Source organism: Rhinoderma darwinii, chromosome 1 (assembly GCF_050947455.1).
Source record: "Rhinoderma darwinii isolate aRhiDar2 chromosome 1, aRhiDar2.hap1, whole genome shotgun sequence".
Taxonomy (NCBI): domain Eukaryota; kingdom Metazoa; phylum Chordata; class Amphibia; order Anura; family Rhinodermatidae; genus Rhinoderma; species Rhinoderma darwinii.
The window spans coordinates 387,609,094-387,627,734 of NC_134687.1; the positions used below are offsets into that span (position 1 = coordinate 387,609,094).

The 18,641-nt window shown below is 39.3% G+C and overlaps 1 protein-coding gene across 1 annotated transcript in view; it reads right to left on the reverse strand.

Moving 5' to 3' along the window:
* Positions 1-3,611: 3,611 nt before the first annotated feature.
* The window catches only part of KIF27 (kinesin family member 27), a 69,352-nt gene continuing 54,322 nt past the window's right edge, over positions 3,612-18,641 (reverse strand). The window contains exons 14-18 of the mRNA XM_075828592.1: positions 17,754-17,969; positions 15,178-15,384; positions 12,553-12,751; positions 9,024-9,179; positions 3,612-4,223 (exon numbers count right to left, since the gene is read on the reverse strand). Of these exons, the coding sequence (XP_075684707.1) occupies positions 3,757-4,223; positions 9,024-9,179; positions 12,553-12,751; positions 15,178-15,384; positions 17,754-17,969 (1,245 nt within the window). The 3' untranslated portion in view covers positions 3,612-3,756. The remainder of the gene's footprint in view (positions 4,224-9,023; positions 9,180-12,552; positions 12,752-15,177; positions 15,385-17,753; positions 17,970-18,641) is intronic.

Here is an 18,641-nt window from a genome sequence, read left to right on the forward strand (position 1 = left end):
AACTTATACCTTTAAATCACACTCTTTGTTGCCTACTTTGATGCCCATTTTTGTGCCAATTATTCCTGTTTTCGGGCTGCTTTCAACTTTATTCTCTTCAGGGCACCCGGGTCATTGTAATTTATCAATAAAATAAGTTCTCCATAGTCAGTGAACCAGTAAAAAATAAAAATACTTTCCACTTGAATAAGAAACTGATAAATAAGAAATAAACCCCAGCCGTGAATAAGGAACTGGATGAATAAAAATACATCTTCCGCCTCGTTCACCATCCTGTTACCCTTTATCTTTCCAAAGGACAGACCAGTGTTTACACAGAACACGCACCTATGACAAAGGCCACGTTCACACAGCAGCAGTTTGGTCAGTGTTTATTATCAGTATTTGGTAGCCAAAACCATAGCATTGTTTTTTTTAAATAAAGTAGCCATGCTTTTATAATCCTGGAAAACCCCTTTAACCCTTCAATGATCAGGCCATTTTTCGTGTTTTTATTTTTGTTTTTCTTTCCTCCGCTTCCAAGAGTCATAACTTTTTTATTTTTCCTTGACATGGCCATATGAGGGCATTTTTTGCAGGACTAGTTGTAATTTTTTTGCCACCATTTAATGTACCGGAAAACTTTTAAAAATTATTTTGGAGAAGTGGAATAATAACAAAATAGCAATATCCCCATCGTTTTTTTATTTAGTTTTAACCTTGTGGTAAAAATGAAATGTTAATTTTATTCTGCGGGTCAACACGATTACGGTGATACCAAATTTGTATAGTTATTTTTATGTTTTACTACTTTTTTTTATTTAAAAAGAAACTTTGTTTAAAATAAATAGTTTTGTGTGAACATATTCTGAGATCCAGAACTTTTTTTAATTTTTCTGTCAATGGAGTGGTTTAAGGGGTTGTTTTTTTTCGGGGCAAGCTGTAGTATTTATTGATGCTACTCTGGGGTACATTTTGATCACTTCTGTATTCCATTTTTGGTGGGAGACAAGGTGACCAAAAAACAGCAATATTCACATTTCAAATTTTTTTTTACGCCGTTTAAAGTGCGGATTAAAATATTGTTATATTGTAACAGTTCAGACTTTCATGAACACAGTGATAAAAATTATGTTTGTTTTTTTTTTACAGATCTTTTGGGAAAAATTGGAAAAGGTTTTTTTTTTTTAACGTTTAATATTTTTTGGGTATAGAAAATATTCGTTCCCCCTAGGAGACTTTAACTAGCCACTACTATTGTCAGCAACATCTAAGTGGTTAAACAGATGGGATAGCAGTTATCTCCAATCCCGGCAGTTAGATCAGCGTATGGAGTGGGCGCAGCTTGTGAGCCCGCTCCATACAACCCCCTCTCCCTATGACGTACATGTATCACGGTTGGTCTTGAAAAGGTTAAATGTGAAATCATGTGCTTCACAATACAGGCTTAGGGTCGTTTTACACAGGCCAATTTTGGCCATAACGAGCGGCAAGCAACGAGGCAGCTCTTTGATCGGCGCTCATTTGCTCCTTTCACAATGAGCTATGTATGGGGACAAGCGCTCTTTACTACGATCGCTCCTCCCCATACATTTCTATCGCGTCGGAAGCACGTCTCCCTGTTTACACAGGATGATTTCCTGCCGATAAAGGTAATATTTCCTGCTGCAGAAGCGATGCGTGTTCTGTGGCTGATAATTGCCCTGTTTACACAGGGCAATGATAGGGAACGATTATTCTGTGAACGCTCGTTGGCCGGATAATTGGCCAGTGTAAAAAGGCGCTTAGGTTTGGCAGATATTTCAAAAGATGGCGACTAGAGATAAGAAAAAAAATCGGTGAAAATTCACCATCAGTATTTTGCTGGTTGTTAAATTTACTACTACGAAGCGTTACTTTACAGTCTATAGTGAAATATTGAAAAGTCTATATACCGTAAGCAGCGGTATATAGATTCAGTGGCTTTCTTTTCTAAACGCAGGATGCTCTAGGTATAGCATGTTTCATTTAAAAAAACGTTGTAGTTTCTAAATGCATGCCTTTCATGTAGTTTACATAGTTTATAAGGCTGGAAAAAGACACAGGGCCTTCAAGTACAACCTATAATCCTACCGTGTTGATTCAGAGCTAGGCAAAACCCCCATGAGGTGAATTCCAATTTTTTCATTAGGGGAAAAATTTCTCCCAGACTCCAAATCAGAATAAATCCCTGGATCAATGTCCCATCTCTAGAATCTAGTACACATAACCTGTAATATTATATTTTTCAAGAAAGGCATCAAGGCCCTTCTTGATTTTGTTCAATGAATCAACCATCACAACATCCTGTGGCAGAGAATTTAATAGTCTCACTGTTCTCACAGTAAAGAATCCCTGTCTGTGATGATGGTGCAACCTTTTTTCCGCTAGACGTGAAGGATGCCCCCTTGTCACGGTTACAGGCCTAGATGTAAAAAGATCATTAGAAAGATCTCTGTATTGTCCGATTATATATTTGTTCATTGGAATTAGATCGTCCCTAAGCCGTCTTTTTTTCTAAACGAAATAGCCCCAAGTTTGATAACCTTACTTTGTATTGCAATGCACCCATTCCCTTAATTACGTTAGTTGCCGTCCTTTGCACCTGCCTTAGTTCAGTTATGTCCTTCTTATACACAGGTGTCCAAAATTGTAAACAATATTCCATGTGTGGCCTAACAAGCGATTTGTATAGAGGCAAAACTATGTTCTATGCCTATTTTGATCCATCCCATGATTTTATTTGCCTTGGCAGCAGCTGTCTGGCACTGGTTCTAAAGTTAAATTTACTGTCCACCTATATCCCCAAGTCTTAATCATTAGCAGTTTAACCCAGTGTTTTACCAGTTTAAAACTTAAGACAAAAGTTTGGTGTGAAGGAGGCCTAAGACTTATGTCCCAAGTGGAGCTTTGCAGGAGGATAAGAAATGCCAGGGTAGTACCACATACCAAAAAATGCTAAATGTTTAGGGTATTTGGTATGGTAAAATTCATCAAAATAAAGGGGTTGTCTCATCAGCCCCCCAGTGTAAGTCTAGGTTGATACTGCATTTTTGTCCTTTGTTTTGTATGTACGCTGGGAAAATCTGATGTATACGTTAAATGGAAGCTGTGATGGATGCATAACAGATGCTGTTGTCCAAATACTGGTGGAAATATTGTAGTCGATCGGCTGGGGTTTATCTCATATATGACGACGTGGCACCATCCCAAATACCGGGACCTGTGCTATTTCACCTCCCTGTTTTTTCTTTGGATGCCCAACAGTTGCATTCGTCACCCATAGACTAATATGGGATTCATTTGATGGATATATTGTCAGCTTCTCAATAGCTTTTTCATGAAGTCACCCATTAAAGCCTAAGGGTGATGGATGCCACTGTTAAGCATCGATTTCACATATCCGTCACCCATAGGCTATAATGTCATCTGTTAAACATACACAAAATGAAGCCAGTCTGAGAGACAGTCTTTCCAGCATTTCTCCACTCCACCCTGGGTTTACCCAGCTATTCCTTCTTCATGGTCCGAGTAAAACAAGTCAAGAAATGGATGTGCCATTCTGGATTTTTTTTTTTTTGCTTAGAAGAAATAATAAATATCATGGTATATCATTATGATTTGGTACAGTATAATTTATAAATATACAGTGGTGAAGGTAGTGTCAGCTAGAGTGCTGATGTTTGGTGAATTAGTTCTGAAAAATGTCTGGTCTGTATAGTGAGACAAGTGCTACTTTTAATATCTACCCCAAACGCTCTAAAATTTAAAGTCTGATGGTTTTCGTGTTACTTCAATGGAGTCAGCAAGACTGGAACTAACACTGGAATGTCGCGTTGAAAGCTCCGACACAGAGATCTGCCGCACTTCTCGGCGGGACAGTTTCACTGGATTGACCACAAGTGCTGGTTTATTAGCCTCTAATTTTGTTAGTTGGGACACAGATTGGCTTTGAAGCTTTAAAGTTTGTGATTCATCAGTATCTTCGGTGTCATCTCCACTAGAAAAGTGCCTTCTGAATTGTCTGCGAGATTCTGACATGTGACCACCAGTTCCTGTATTATCCCCGACAATTCTAAAAGTGTTCTGCTGGAATCCAGAGTTTGTAGGGTCTTTTAACTTTCTATTGGGTTTGCTATTTTCAATCTTTGATGCCCATTTCTTCTCTTTAGATGTAACTGGTCCTAATTCATCCTCGATCTGTGGTGCATCTCCAGAGCCACCATCTAAAGGAAAACACTCAAAACATTACTTTTTTAAATGAGTACTTAACAATTTCTCTTAACTTTATTATGGATTTGCTTTAGTATACATGTACACAGAAAAAGGCAGAATATTTTGAAGTATACACATCTCCTAACTGTCTCCATGCTTACAAACTACATGTCCGCTCGATAGGTTAGCAGGAACTAGGGGACAGATGAAAAGGAGGATGACTGCAGAATCAGAGTCATTCACTGTAAAATTGATAAGGAATGTCGTTCCAATATATTCAATTAGATTCACCGCCTGAAAGAACGATTAAGAAATTGTTTATTAGTTGTATTAGTTAAAAATGTGGCTCAACCAGCCACTAATTCCAGAACCAGGCATAAGCAAGTGATTTGCGACAAGAAAAGCGTTCAGAGTGAATGATGTCTCTCTCACACCCAAAGACCCACTTTCCCTGCTTGTAATATAATATTTCGCTATATCCTTGCCATTAAATTACAATCTATCCAGATCCTACGCGTTTCAGCATCACACCCAAAGTGACACAATGGGATTCTATTGCGGTTTCTTCGCGATTTATATAGCGGGCTATATGTCCTCTCGTTGACCCTGCATATTCCCTTTAATATGACATCGGTAGTGTTACCCCGTACAATATGGGACGAGATTTTCAATGTGGGACTGCTTTGGTATAGGCGCTTAGCTCAGCCTGGAGCCCTTTCCTCACTGCCGTATGTGGTAGGGGGCAGGGACGGGACATGATTTTAGTTGTATCCCGGTCCTTGTTCCCCTGTACCCTATATTTAGTAAACCTCATCTGCGATGTTTAGGGCAATGCCCCTACCTATCTGTGACCCCTGGCTGACTTAGTGACGGGACGTAGGGATACTACATGTGTGATGGCCGGGAGTGAGTCTCTGACTGAGACGGCTCTCGTGACAGTCTACACCTCCCTCTGTCTCCACACGGCCCTGCTTGTCACAGTGCTTTGTGTGACAGTAGGGATACTCGATCACTATCCATATTGCTGTTTGATGTCGAGTGACAGTGCAGGAGCCGCGTCTAGCGTCCTCTAGTTACTATAGACACGTTGGTCGTCCAGGAACCCTCATTGGTTGCTAGGACCGAGGGGCGCCGCCTCCGGCACGTCACAGGGTGTCGTGTGCAATGCGGATTGGCGGTTCGCACCGGTGACGACTTTTGGAGGGCGGGCTCTCAACCTCTTAAGCCTGTAGTTTCTCCGGCGCGTGTACGGCCAGTGCATCAGAGCCGTGCACACGTCTGGAGGCTATAATCGGCACATGAACAGTGCTATCCAGTGTTCAAACATTTTAACAATTTAAGAATCTATATCTAGGAATCCCTGAGCAGGCATCACTTTGGGTGTGATGCTGAAACGCGTAGGATCTGGATAGATTGTAATTTAATGGCAAGGATATAGCGAAATATTATATTACAAGCAGGGAAAGTGTGTCTTTGGGTTTGAGAGAGACATCATTCACTCTGGACGCTTTTCTTGTCGCAAATCACTTGCTTATGCCTGGTTCTGGAATTAGTGGCTGGTTGAGCCACATTTTTAACTAATACAACTAATAAACAATTTCTTAATCGTTCTTTCAGGCGGTGAACAGAATCAGAGTCAATAGCATCCGTGGCATCTATGCCGTTAGAAAGAGGAGACAGTTCCCTCAGTTAGGCCATTGGTTCCCTGCGACACGATCAGGGGGAGCTAATGGTTATCAATACTGCCTGGGGACCTAATTAAGATCCCCAGGTCTCTAATCCTATTAACCCCTTAAAGAAGACAGCCTGTTTTCACCTAACTGACCAGGCCATTTTTTTCAAATCTGACATGTGTCATTTTATGTGGTAATAACTTTGAAATGCTTTTATTTTTTCAAGCGAATCTGAGATTGTTTTCTCGTGACACATTGGACTTTAAGTTAGTGGTAAAATTTGGTCGAAACATTCAGTGTTTGTGAAAAACACAAAAATTCTGAGAAAATGTGCAAAAATTAGCATTTTTCTACATTTAAATGTTTTTGCTTGTAAGACAAATAGTAATACCACACAAAATACTTACTAGTTAACATTTACCATATGTCTACTTTATGTTGGCATCATTTTATGAACATTCTTATTTTTCTAGGACATTACAATGCTTAGAACTTTAGCAGCAATTTCTCACATTTTCACGAATATTTCCAAATTCTATTTTTTTAGGGACCAGTTCAGTTTTTAACTGGCTTTGAGGGCCCTATATTTTACAAAACTCCCCATAAATTACCCCATTTTAAAAACGGCAGCCCTCAAAGTATTCAAAACAGCATGTAGAAAGTTTATTTTAACCCTTTAGGTGCTTCATAGAATTACAGCAAAGTGGAGGTGAGATTTACAAATAAAATTTATTTTGCAGAAAATCGGTTTTAGTCCATTTTTTTCTGTAACACAGATGGTTTTACCAGAGACGCAACTCAATATTTATTGCCCAGATACTGCAGTTTTTAGAAATATGTGGCCCTAAAAACAGACCACTTCATTTATTAACTATCTGGAGTACTGCCTCTATTTTTTTTAGATAGATAGATAGATAATATCTTTATATATCAGAATTGCGATTGGTGTGTGCGTCATACAAATAAACATTATTATTATTTCGATCTACATCTTTCATATCATATATATTGATGTATTGTATAGTTTTAGACTGGATAAAGATCATGCACAAAGATTGCTTTGGAATCAGCTTTGGAAAATTTGCTCTCCAAAAGCCAGTTTGTGCACCATTCATTACAAGCTCCGCCTCCAGCGTGTAAAATGCCCACATATTTGGTATCGCTTAAGTCGTCAGTTGAAGAAAATGTGTTAAGGTGTGATTATCCAGTGACATGCACAAGATGTCAAAAAAGAATTCACATATTTGGAAAAAAAATGGCAGTTTTAATTTTTTCATTAAAGGGGTTTTACCACGACTAGACAGCTGATGACCTATCCACAGGATAGGTCATCAGTATATGATCAGTGCGGGTCCGACACCCGGACCCCGCACTGATCAGCCGCCACATGTTTTGAATGTTATGCAGTAGTTGGAGCCGGAAGCTGATGGCTCCGACAACTGCATAGCGGCCGTTCTGCTCCTATTCACTTGAATAGGAGCAGAGCTGCTGTACTGAAGCTCGGCCGCTATTCCATGACTGGAGCCATCTGCTCCAACTACTGCATGTTGTTCAAAATCTCTGGCGCCCGGAGGCAGCCTGAGCGGCTGATCGGTGCGGGGTCCGGGTGTCGGACCCCCACCGATCACATACTGATGACCTATCCCGTGTATAAGTCATCAGTTGTCCGGTCATGGAAAGCCCCTTTCAAGTCAATGAATCGTCTGGGAAAAAATAGAGGGCTAAAATCCGTTATATGTCATTAAACGAATACCTTGGGGGGCCTAATTTTCTAAGAAGAGTCATTTTGGGGGTGTTGACAGTGTTTTGCTACTTCTGTAATGGTCGTATCTGGTCAGCTAATTTGCCCAGTTTGCGCACCATTCATTGTAAGCTCCGCCTTGCGCCCAGTGGGTAAGAAATGCCCACATATTTGGTATGGTTGCAGTCAGCAGAAGTTGCCAAATATATATTCAGGTGTTTACCCAGGGTCATGCACCAGATGTAAAAAAAAAATAAAAAAATCATCTAAAATTACATAGTCACATTTTGTTTACAAAAATTTTCCTTTTACATTTCTAAGTAAAATATATCACTTTTTTTTTCTTTTATACACAATATGGAAGCCCAACATGTTCAGAGAAAAATAAGACTAAATACATGTCGGTTGGAAGAGCAATAAAATAACAAATTGCTTTTAAATTGGCACATGGCTAAAACTTTAAAATGGTCCTGGTCAGGAAGGGGCGGGGCAGTAAAATAAATGGTTAAACTACAGCTCATCCCACAAAATGAGCACTCATACCGCTCAATCGACGGAAAAATAAAAAAGTTATGGCTCTCAGAATATGAAGACACTAAACAAAATAATTTTTTAACAAATATCTTTTTCTTTGTAAAAGTGGCAAGACGTAAAAAAAATACATACATTTGGTATCGCCGTAATCATATTGACCTGCAGAATAAAGTTAACATGTCATTTTTTACCGCCTGGTGAACACTGTAAAACTGAAACCCAAGAAAAGTACATTATATGGTACATTTAATAGTGCCATTAAAAACTACAACTCATCCCGCAAAAAGCAACACCTCATACGGATACGACAAATGAAAAATGTAAAAGTTCTGGCTTTTGGACTGAATGAAGAAAAAAAACAAAAACCGAAAAAATAAAATAAAAAATGGCTGCGGGACCGAGGGGTTAAAGTATACTTCCACATATGATCATTACTTCTTGTTTACAGCTCCTAAATACTGTGCTTACAAATTTCACAATATATATTTCTATGGTTTAGAGCTTTTAAATCCCATGTTCACTTCACGCAGCTGTATGATCATAATCTTTTTGCCTACCGCCACCACTAGGGGGAGCTTACTACATATAGAATTCTACAGCTTTCAAGTCCATCACCACTAAATGGAGTAATTCTTATTAGAATATTATATTAAGAGATAGCTAAAATGAATTCCAATGAGAGCAACTGTGCTGCTGGAAAGGAGAAGTGTTCATCTTTTAACTCAGATGTCCAGACACACAACTAGAATGTATGTCATGCTTCTGATGATACTTTAGTGTACCATGTTTCTTTGTAGTTACAACATCATATAATAGTGCATGTGTATTTTAATGAACTCTACGCACTTCTAACCAACACTTACTATTAGGAAATGTTACATTGGCCTCCCCAACCAGATCCCTCAGCTTCTTCCTTAATTCTCGGCTAGTGGTTTTGTAAAAATAAAGCTCCTTTTCAAGCTCCTCAATTTTTGCTTCGTGTGCCTTAATGTTTCCTGCAGGGAGTCCTCGGTCATTATCTAGATTGGGAACAGAAATGGTCACAACATATTAACAGCTGAATAGAATATTCTGTTATCACCCATACACATGTAATAGGTATCTGAATGGACAAGTTACCATGTTAAAATATTGTACATTATAGCTGGATGTGTTCTTTTGACAACTAAATAATTCATCCAATGAAATGCATTACTCAAATTAATATTGTTTTTTTTTTTTTTTTTTTTTAAATCAACAAGAAAGTTTATTTAATATTAACCCCTTAATGACCGGGCCTGAAAAGGCCTTGATGACCAGCTAAATATTTGAGTTTTTGCCTCTCTGCCTTTCAGCAGCCATAGCTTTTTTATTTTTTCACTGACCTGGCTGTATGGAGGCCTTGTTTTATGCGAGAGAAGTTGTTTTTCTTTTCCCTGCGCAGTTTGGGGGGTACAAAAAATGTACTCTGTAGGATATGTAATTTATTTTTGCAGTGTTATACAGGAGAAAAGCGATTTTCGGCATTGTTTTTTTTTAAAATCCCGTTTCATGCTAAATAACCTGTTGTTAAAAAAAATCTACACATATTAAGTCTCTACACGATCGTAATAACCTATAGAATTATTTTGTTTTTATGTAAAGTATGGGAAGTAAAATATATTTTGCTAAATAATCACTTTTTTTTTACATTTATTATAATTTGTTTTTGTTACATTATTTTTTAATCCTAGGAGGGATAACTTTTTAACAACTTTATTTTATACTTAAAATGTATTAGCATTTGTCCTTTATGCTATTACATTACACTGTGTCACTATGATACAGGCTGCTGTTAGGGTAATACATAGTGCCCCCTAACAGCAGGCTTACAGAACAGACAGCCCTGGGGTCCTTTCTAGATCCAAGGGTAACTGCAAAGGGTTCCTCCAGTCGCATCACCGCGTTTCCTGTGATGCAATTGCTGAGGGGAGTCCGCTTTCATCATGCCGCGATCAAGGGATTAGACAGCTGGGGTCGGAGTTTTCTCTGATTCCAGTTGTATTCATTAGGCTTCTCCAAGTAGAGAGGAGCTGTTAGTTACAGCTCCTGCTTCGAGAATAAGCGCTCATAAGCCTGTCGCTGTAGACAAAGGACCTGCACCGCCTGCCATTAAAAGCCGGTGGGCGGTCGTTAAGGGGTTTAAATAGAGAACATCTTGCCAAGAGAAACATAGACTAACAAAGCATTGGTACATCGATACATGCATTGTGATAACAGTACAATCCTCGCTATGTGTACAAAGATAACTATTAACAGTCATATAGCAGGACATGTAATAAACTGGCTCTTTACAATTCTGGCAGTGATTATTCTATCCCACTAAACCAGGGATAAGACAATCACTGTATCCACAACATATTAGGGGCAATTTATTAAGACTGGAGTTTCATACACCAGTCTCAATAGAAAGAAAAGTTAGAGTAACATACGACGCATTTATTAAAAGTCTTCTCAACTAAGAGGGGAATGTGTTGCATCTTTCAGATGGGCGTCACAATTGTGGCACAACAACCTTGGCCATGCGCCATCCATTTCCCCATCGGCCATAAAATAAAAATAAAAACACATACTCCCCTTAGCTCTCCCCTCATCATTCCAGCGCAGTTCATACAACGTCCTGTTGCTTTCCGGTGTCAGTTAATTATATGACCCACATCATGCAGAGGGGACCCGGAGGGGGAAAGAGGAATGGTGACGGGAAAATAATTGCGTTTTTTAATTACTTTTTATTTAATATAACTGTCCAAAGGGGGAGGGTCAAGGTACGAGACCCAGCACGAGTCTTTACCTTGCTACACCCCATAGCTGGCGTAGATTTTCACTATAATTTACTGCTTTTTTTGTTGCATAAATTATAATGCATTTGTCAGGCCACTGTGGCCCCACCCCTTTCAAAGGCCACGCCCCTTCCCCACAAAAGTGGCACGGGTGGCGTAAAAAGGCCAAAAGTCATAATTTGCACTGAAAATCGCGACTTTTGCGTATTTTCTATGCCAGAAAACAGATGTAGAAAGCTTGATAAATTACCCTCATTGTCTTCAAAAGCAAAAAAACAAATAAGTTACGTGTAGTGCAAGATATTCAAAAGAGTGCAACGCATTACTGTCTAAGAACTTATAGACATAAGATACCCAGTGAACTAAAGAAGGGGATCCGGTAGAGAATGACTCGGGTATTATAGGGGGACAGTAGAAACTTTAGCGTCATCAAATGAGGGGACAAGATGGTAGCAGGAGAGTGAATCCATCTGTCACAAATCTTATGGAATTTGACTTCTTTTTTTTATATGCTTAAAGATCCATTTCTTTAGAGGTAGAGTATGATTAAGGTATCCAGTCACTAAGCTCAGGGGGTAAATTAAAATAGTAACATGCAACGGTTACAGGAATCACGGTTTCTTTTGATTAACAAAAAAAAGAAGATTACATAAGAGACAAACCAGAAGATTACATAAGACACAAAGGTTCATGCCAGGTTTTATAGTGAAGAAAAGAGGTTTGTTGTGACAACTCATAACCACTTCAAATTTTGTGATTCCATGCTGGCCATACACAGGGTGCCCGACTTCTCCATAAACATGAATGCTCAGATCAGCAAAGCGCGCTTGTTTATTTCAATAGGGAGATAAGATGCTGCCGGCAGAAAGCAATGGCCTATCTCCAGAAAAACAAGAGCATGTTGAAATCCAACAAACTCAAACTTTCTTTTTACGATGGACACTGTTGAGCCCCACCCCCAAAAAAAAACCACATTAGATTGTCAGACCATCCCAACCAGGGAGATTACAAAATCCAAAGATGGCAACCCAAAAGCCTCTTCTGAATACCATACTGTTGACCTCTTTCTTCCCCCGTATCTTCTCCCTCCACTGGATATGCACCTATATCCAGAACGATGGTAACCCAAACCCCATCGCGCCTGGCGTGTAGGCCACTGCATCCAAGCAGAGAATGAATGGCGAGGTGGCTCTGCATGGTCGTGGATCTACGGGAATTACGGAAAAAGTCGGCAGTTTTCAGAACTCCCATAGAAATGGAGAGAGTTGGGCACATGTGCCTCCACCTTTTAATTTATTCTCCGCCTGTATATGGCAGCCAGCTGCCACGTCTCCAGGCGGGACGGGGGTTGGATGACCCCTGATCTGGAGATAAGTGAGGGCCCCAAAGCTGGGACCCACATCTATTAGACATTTATGGCATACTAGTCTATTATGTCTACTAGTTTGGATCTGTAACCCATAATGTCCTACATAGATACAGACTGCCTAACAGTCTTTGTATTTTATTTACTACTGCAGGCAGCCATGCACCTTGTTAAAGAAAGTGCAATGTCAAAATGTATCCACTCACCCTGGTTTAGTAACCACCTTACCTTTAAACTGCTGTAACAAAATCTGCATCTTTTGTTCATGTTCCTTTTGTTGTTGTGTTAACCGTCTGTCATTTTGCAAGGTAAGATGCTCTAAGGCTGACTCCAGCTCTCTTACAACGTTCTCCTGCTCTGAAACCTTCATGCCCAATTCCTCTGCATGTATGTGTAATTTCCGTTCTGTCTCTCGTAGGCTAACCACCTAAAACAGATACACATATTTAAAAAATAAAAAAAATAAAATGATATACACTACTGTTCAAAAGTTTAGGGTCACTTAGAAATGTCCTTATTTTTGAAAGAAAAGCAGTTTTTTTCAATGAAGATAACATTAAATTAATCAGAAATACACTCTATACATTGTTAGTGTGCTAAATGACTATTCTAGCTGCAAACGTCTGGTTTTTAATGCAATATCTACATAGGTGTATAGAGGCCCATTTCCAGCAACCATCACTCCAGTGTTCTAATGGTACATTGTGTTTGCTAACTGTGTTAGAAGGCTAATGGATGATTAGAAAACACTTGAAAACCCTTGTGCAATTATGTTAGCACTGCTGTAAACAGTTTTGCTGTTTAGAGGAGCTATAAAACTGATCCTCCTTTGAGCTAGTTGAGAAACTGGAGCATTACATTTGTGGGTTCGATTAAACTCTGGCTAGAAAAAAAGAGAGCTTTCATGTGAAACTCGACAGTCTATTCTTGTTCTTAGAAATGAAGGCTATTCCATGCGAGAAATTGCCAAGAAACTGAAGATTTCCTACAACGGTGTGTACTACTCCCTTCAGAGGACAGCACAAACAGGCTCTAGCCAGAGTAGAAAGAGAAGTGGGAGGCCCCGCTGCACAACTGAGCAACAAGACAAGTACATTAGAGTCTCTAGTTTGAGAAATAGACGCCTCACAGGTCCTCAACTGGCAGCTTCATTAAATAGTACCCGCAAAACGCCAGTGTCAACGTCTACAGTGAAGAGGCGACTCCGGGATACTGGCCTTCAGGGCAGAGTGGCAAAGAAAAAGCCATATCTGAGACTGGCTAATAAAAGGAAAAGATTAATATGGGCAAAAGCACACATACATTGGACAGAGGAAGATTGGAAAAAAGTGTTATGGACAGACGAATCGAAGTTTGAGGTGTTTGGATCACACAGAAGAACATTTGTGAGACGCAGAACTGAACTGAAAAGATGCTGGAAGAGTGCCTGATGCCATCTGTCAAGCATGGTAGAGGTAATGTGATGGTCTGGGGTTGCTTTGGTGCTGGTAAAGTGGGAGATTTGTACAAGGTAAAAGGGATTTTGAATAAGGAAGGCTATCACTCCATTTTGCAACGCCATGCCATACCCTGTGGACAGCGCTTGATTGGAGCCAATTTCATCCTACAACAGGACAATGACCCAAAGCACACCTCCAAATTATGCAAGAACTATTTAGGGAAGAAGCAGGCAGCTGGTATTCTATCTGTAATGGAGTGGCCAGCGCAGTCACCAGATCTCAACCCCATAGAGCTGTTGGGGGAGCAGCTTAACCGTATGGTACGCAAGAAGTGCCCATCAAGCCAATCCAACTTGTGGGAGGGGCTCCTGGAAGCATGGGGTGAAATTTCTCCCGATTACCTCAGCAAATTAACAGCTAGAATGCCAAAGGTCTGCAATGCTGTAATTGCTGCAAATGGAGCATTCTTTGACGAAAGCAAAGTTTGTAGGAGAAAATTATTATTTCAAATAAAAATCATTATTTCTAACCTTGTCAATGTCTTGACTATATTTTCTAGTCATTTTGCAACTCATTTGATAAATATAAGTGTGAGTTTTCATGGAAAACACAAAATTGTCTGGGTGACCCCAAACTTTTGAATGGTAGTGTAATAGGTTAGTGCATGTTTACAGAATATGCAGATGTTTTGAATTGCAAGCTGTGACAATTGAAGTGGTTGTCCTGTATTGTTTTAGGAGCTACTTACACTGGCCACAGAAAGGAGGTATCCTGTAGGATAGCCATCAGCCTTGGCTCCATCATTAATATGTCATATTCAAACTGGCAAAGTGCGCAAGTTATTTTAATATTATCAGATAAGTGTCTCACAGATCTCAGATGATCTCCAGCAGAAACAAAGGATCGGATAGGTTAAAACCCAGCTTGTCAGATCCTGGTTTCCCCTGATGGCAGACATCAGGGAGCCCATCTACCGGCCCCAAAGACATTACATTGTAAGCTGCTCCTAAATAATATAGCTAGCTTAGGAATTGAGAAAAAAAGACCTGAAGGAATGTTTACATGTGTTCATAGACATATGACAGATTGTATGTAGTAAAACGGACCATTATATTAGGACCATAAGAGCCACTGTCTTAGGGGTGCCAGGGTGATTCCCAGAGATGGATGAAAAAAAAAAAAAGGGAAACCCATGAGAACACCTGTTGCGTGGAAGAGAAGTATTTGCATGTATGTATTACTTTTCTTTTATCGTACTGCTCAAAAATCAATAAAATATATGGTTTACAAAAAAAAAAAAAAAAAAGAGTTTGTCACAAAATAGGTATCAAAACAAAAAAGAATTCAACATAATTTCGGTTCTCAGTAACTTATAGAAAATGTGGCACTGAATGACCATGATAAAAATTCACACCTTGTTAAAGTATTTGATGAGGATAGATCTGGTCTCAGAAGCAGAGAGTGAGCTGAACTTCTCAATGACGTTGGCTTCACTTTGTGTGAGAATCTGAGAGGAGTCCTTTAAGACTTGTTGTCGACTCTGAATGCAGTCATTCTTGTACTCAATAGCAGCCTCCAAAGCTTCTATTCCCTCCTCTAGCTGGAACAAGATGTGCTCTTCCTGAGGAAACAAGTCATTGAGAATCTCACTCGTTTTGGACTCACACCATGAGAAGCAGAACACAAACTTATCACAAGAACAGGCAGGTGCCTACAAATAAATAAACACATAGCAAGATTTTTCCATCCCTACTAATTCTTAAAAGAAATTTGTTCCAAACATTTTTATGTAGTTTAATACTTATCAGGTTTCATATTGTGTATAAAAAAAATGCGTCTCCTGCTAAGCCATGAAATAGGAAGCCAAACTGTGACTTCAAACACTGTCCCAGTATCTCTGTCCAAAATCACTAACAATACCTTAGTGGTCATGACAACCTTGAAGGTTTTTCGTGATCACATAATAAAAAAGCTCATATTAACCTTTTAAAATCACCTGCTGGTCTAGCGCCGGCAGTCCAGTGGCTGCAGCTGTCATGTCAGTATGTACGACACATGACTTGTGCAGCCAGTGACTGGCTGGAGAAGTCATGTGCTATTACGGTACACATGGCCAAACTTAGGGTTGGCATCAGGGTGTCCAGAAATCCCACTCTGAGCAGTTCAGGAGTCAAAATGGAGTTAAATAAGATACATATATACTAGTCCTTCTCAATGAATTAGAATATCATCAAAAAGTTCATTTATTTCAGTAATTCAATTCAAAAAGTGAAACTCATGTATTATATAGATTCATTACACACAGAGTGATCTATTTCCAGCATTTTTTTTTCTTTTAATGTTGATAATTATGGCTAACAGTTAATGAAAACCCAAAATTTAGTCTCTCAGAAAATTAGAATATTATATAAGCCCAATTTCAAAAATGATTTTTAATACCGAAATGCTGGCCTACAGAAAAGTATGTCCAGTATATGCACTCAATACTTGGTCGGGGCTCCTTTTGCATGAATTACTGCATCGATGCGGCGTGGCCTGGAGGCGATCAGCCTGTGGCACTGCTGAGGTGTTCTGGAAACCCAGGTTGCTTTGATAGCGGCCTTCAGCTCGTCTGCATTGTTCAGTCTCTTGTCTCTCATCTTCCACTTGACAATACCCCATAGATTCTCTATGGGGTTTAGGTCAGGCGAGTTTGCTGGCCCATCAAGCACAATGATACTGTGGTGATTAAACCAGGTATTGGTACTCTTGGCAGTGTGGGCAGGTGTGAAGTCCTGCTGGAAAATGAAATCAGCAACTCCATAAAGCTTGTCAGCTTTCAAGGCTGCGGTTATCCCTGTTGCTTGTGCACCATTTCCTACCACACCTTTTCCTTCCTCTCAACTTTCCATCAATATGCTTGAATACAGCACTCTGTGAACAGCCAGCTTCTTTAGCAATGCCCTTTTGTGGCTTACCCTCCATGTGGAGGGTATCAATGACTGTCTTATGGACAACTGTCAAGTCAGCAGTCTTCCCCATGATTGTGTAGCCTACTGAACCAGACTGTTGGACAATTTAAAGGCTTAGGAAACCTTTGCAGGTGTTTTGTGTTCATTCGCTGATTAGAGTGTGACACCATGAGTCTACATAGATCTTCAACTTTTACCCAATATTCTAATTTTCTGAGACTAAATTTTGGGTTTTCATTAACGGTTAGCCATAATCATTGACATTAAAAGAAAAAAAATGCTGGAAATAGATCACTCTGTGTGTAATGAATCTGTACAATATAGGAGTTTCACTTTTTGAATTGAATTACTGAAATAAATTATGTTTTTAATGATATTCTAATTGAGAAGGATTAGTATATTTAGGTTTATTGGGAGCTATGCATAATGGATATCAATATTAACCCCTTATACATTCTAGACCACCAGGCATATTACAGGAATACAATCACTAAAACCCCTAAACCTCCTTCTGTAAAAATGTGTGATGTAGTACATGTAGGAAGATGACAAAGTGAGTATAAAAGGTTGGGTTTTTTTTCGTGGAATTTTGAAATCCCCTATAAAAAAACAAACTGTGTTTGGTCCTGACACATACTGTCAGGGGACTATGGGGGAGGGGGGGGGGGATTTAAAGAATAACTGTCTTTTCATAAAAAATTATAGTGTCATAGCGACATGTCAGAAGTTTTGATCAGAAGGGATTCCATCACAGCCGAAGGGTACTGCGCTCAGCTGAGCAATTCTGCCAGTTAATTTCAGCAATTGGTGGGGGTCTCAGAAACTGAACCCTACAGTTCAAAACTTATAAGACGTGTCAAAAGTTTTATGTAATGACAGTTATTTTTTAAATGGTCAATATGGTCTTTTTTCATTATGTTATAGTACATGCAGCTGGCCTTTTTGTCTTAATTTTTTGGGACTTTTTCAGCTTTCTTTTTTTTAAAAACAAAAAAAAAACTCTTTAGTCTCTACAAAACAAGAGACAGATTAAACCTACCTCTGGTGACAGCACAGTGCCATTTTTTAGTTTTTCATCTAGACTGTCTCTTCTCTGTAGGAGATGGTCCCGCTCCTTCTGCAGAACTTTAACCTCTTCGGACACTTTCTTCTGTTCCTCACTGTTACCGCTGTGCAGTTTCTTACTTTTGTCTGTCAGATCATTCTCTAATGCATTTAGGCGAGTTGACAATTTCAACATGTCACTGTTTAAAGCCTAAGAAAACAGAATATTAATTTCTTAGCGGATATATCTGTAGACCTATAGTGGGTAGGACACTATTGTATAAGTTGTTAAATAGAAGTCCGATTCTGCTGTTCTACCCAGCAGTTATCTAGGAAAATTACAAATATTTACATTCATTATAAAACAGAAATACTCAATTATACTTATACTTTGATAGACTGAGGGTGGGGGATCCGACATTTGTGGCCTATCTGTTCATGTCCAAATCAGCCTTGGTTGTTAAACCCTAGGACAGTGGTCTTCAACTTGTGCCTCCCCAGCGATCGCAAAACTAGAACTCCTAGTAGCATGCCCTGACAATCACAATGTGTCCGGGTATGCTCAGAGCTTTTATTTTACAACAGCTGGAGGGCAACAGGTTGGAGACCACTGCTTTAGGGGCTTATTTACTTTAGCAAATATGTCTCTACTGCTTGATCTGTTGCTTTTGTAGAAACCAGAACAAACTATCTAGCTGATTAACGATACACTACTGTTTTCTTAATTTATTATAATTTCATTGTGTGTATACTCCATTTTCTATTTCTAAATCAGAAGATAAAGAAATGCTACCTGAAGTCTTTTAAGCTTGCAAGGACAGATGTGGGCAGTACAGTCACGAAGAGGTGTGATCATATATTAGGCTTTGTTCACATCTGCGTC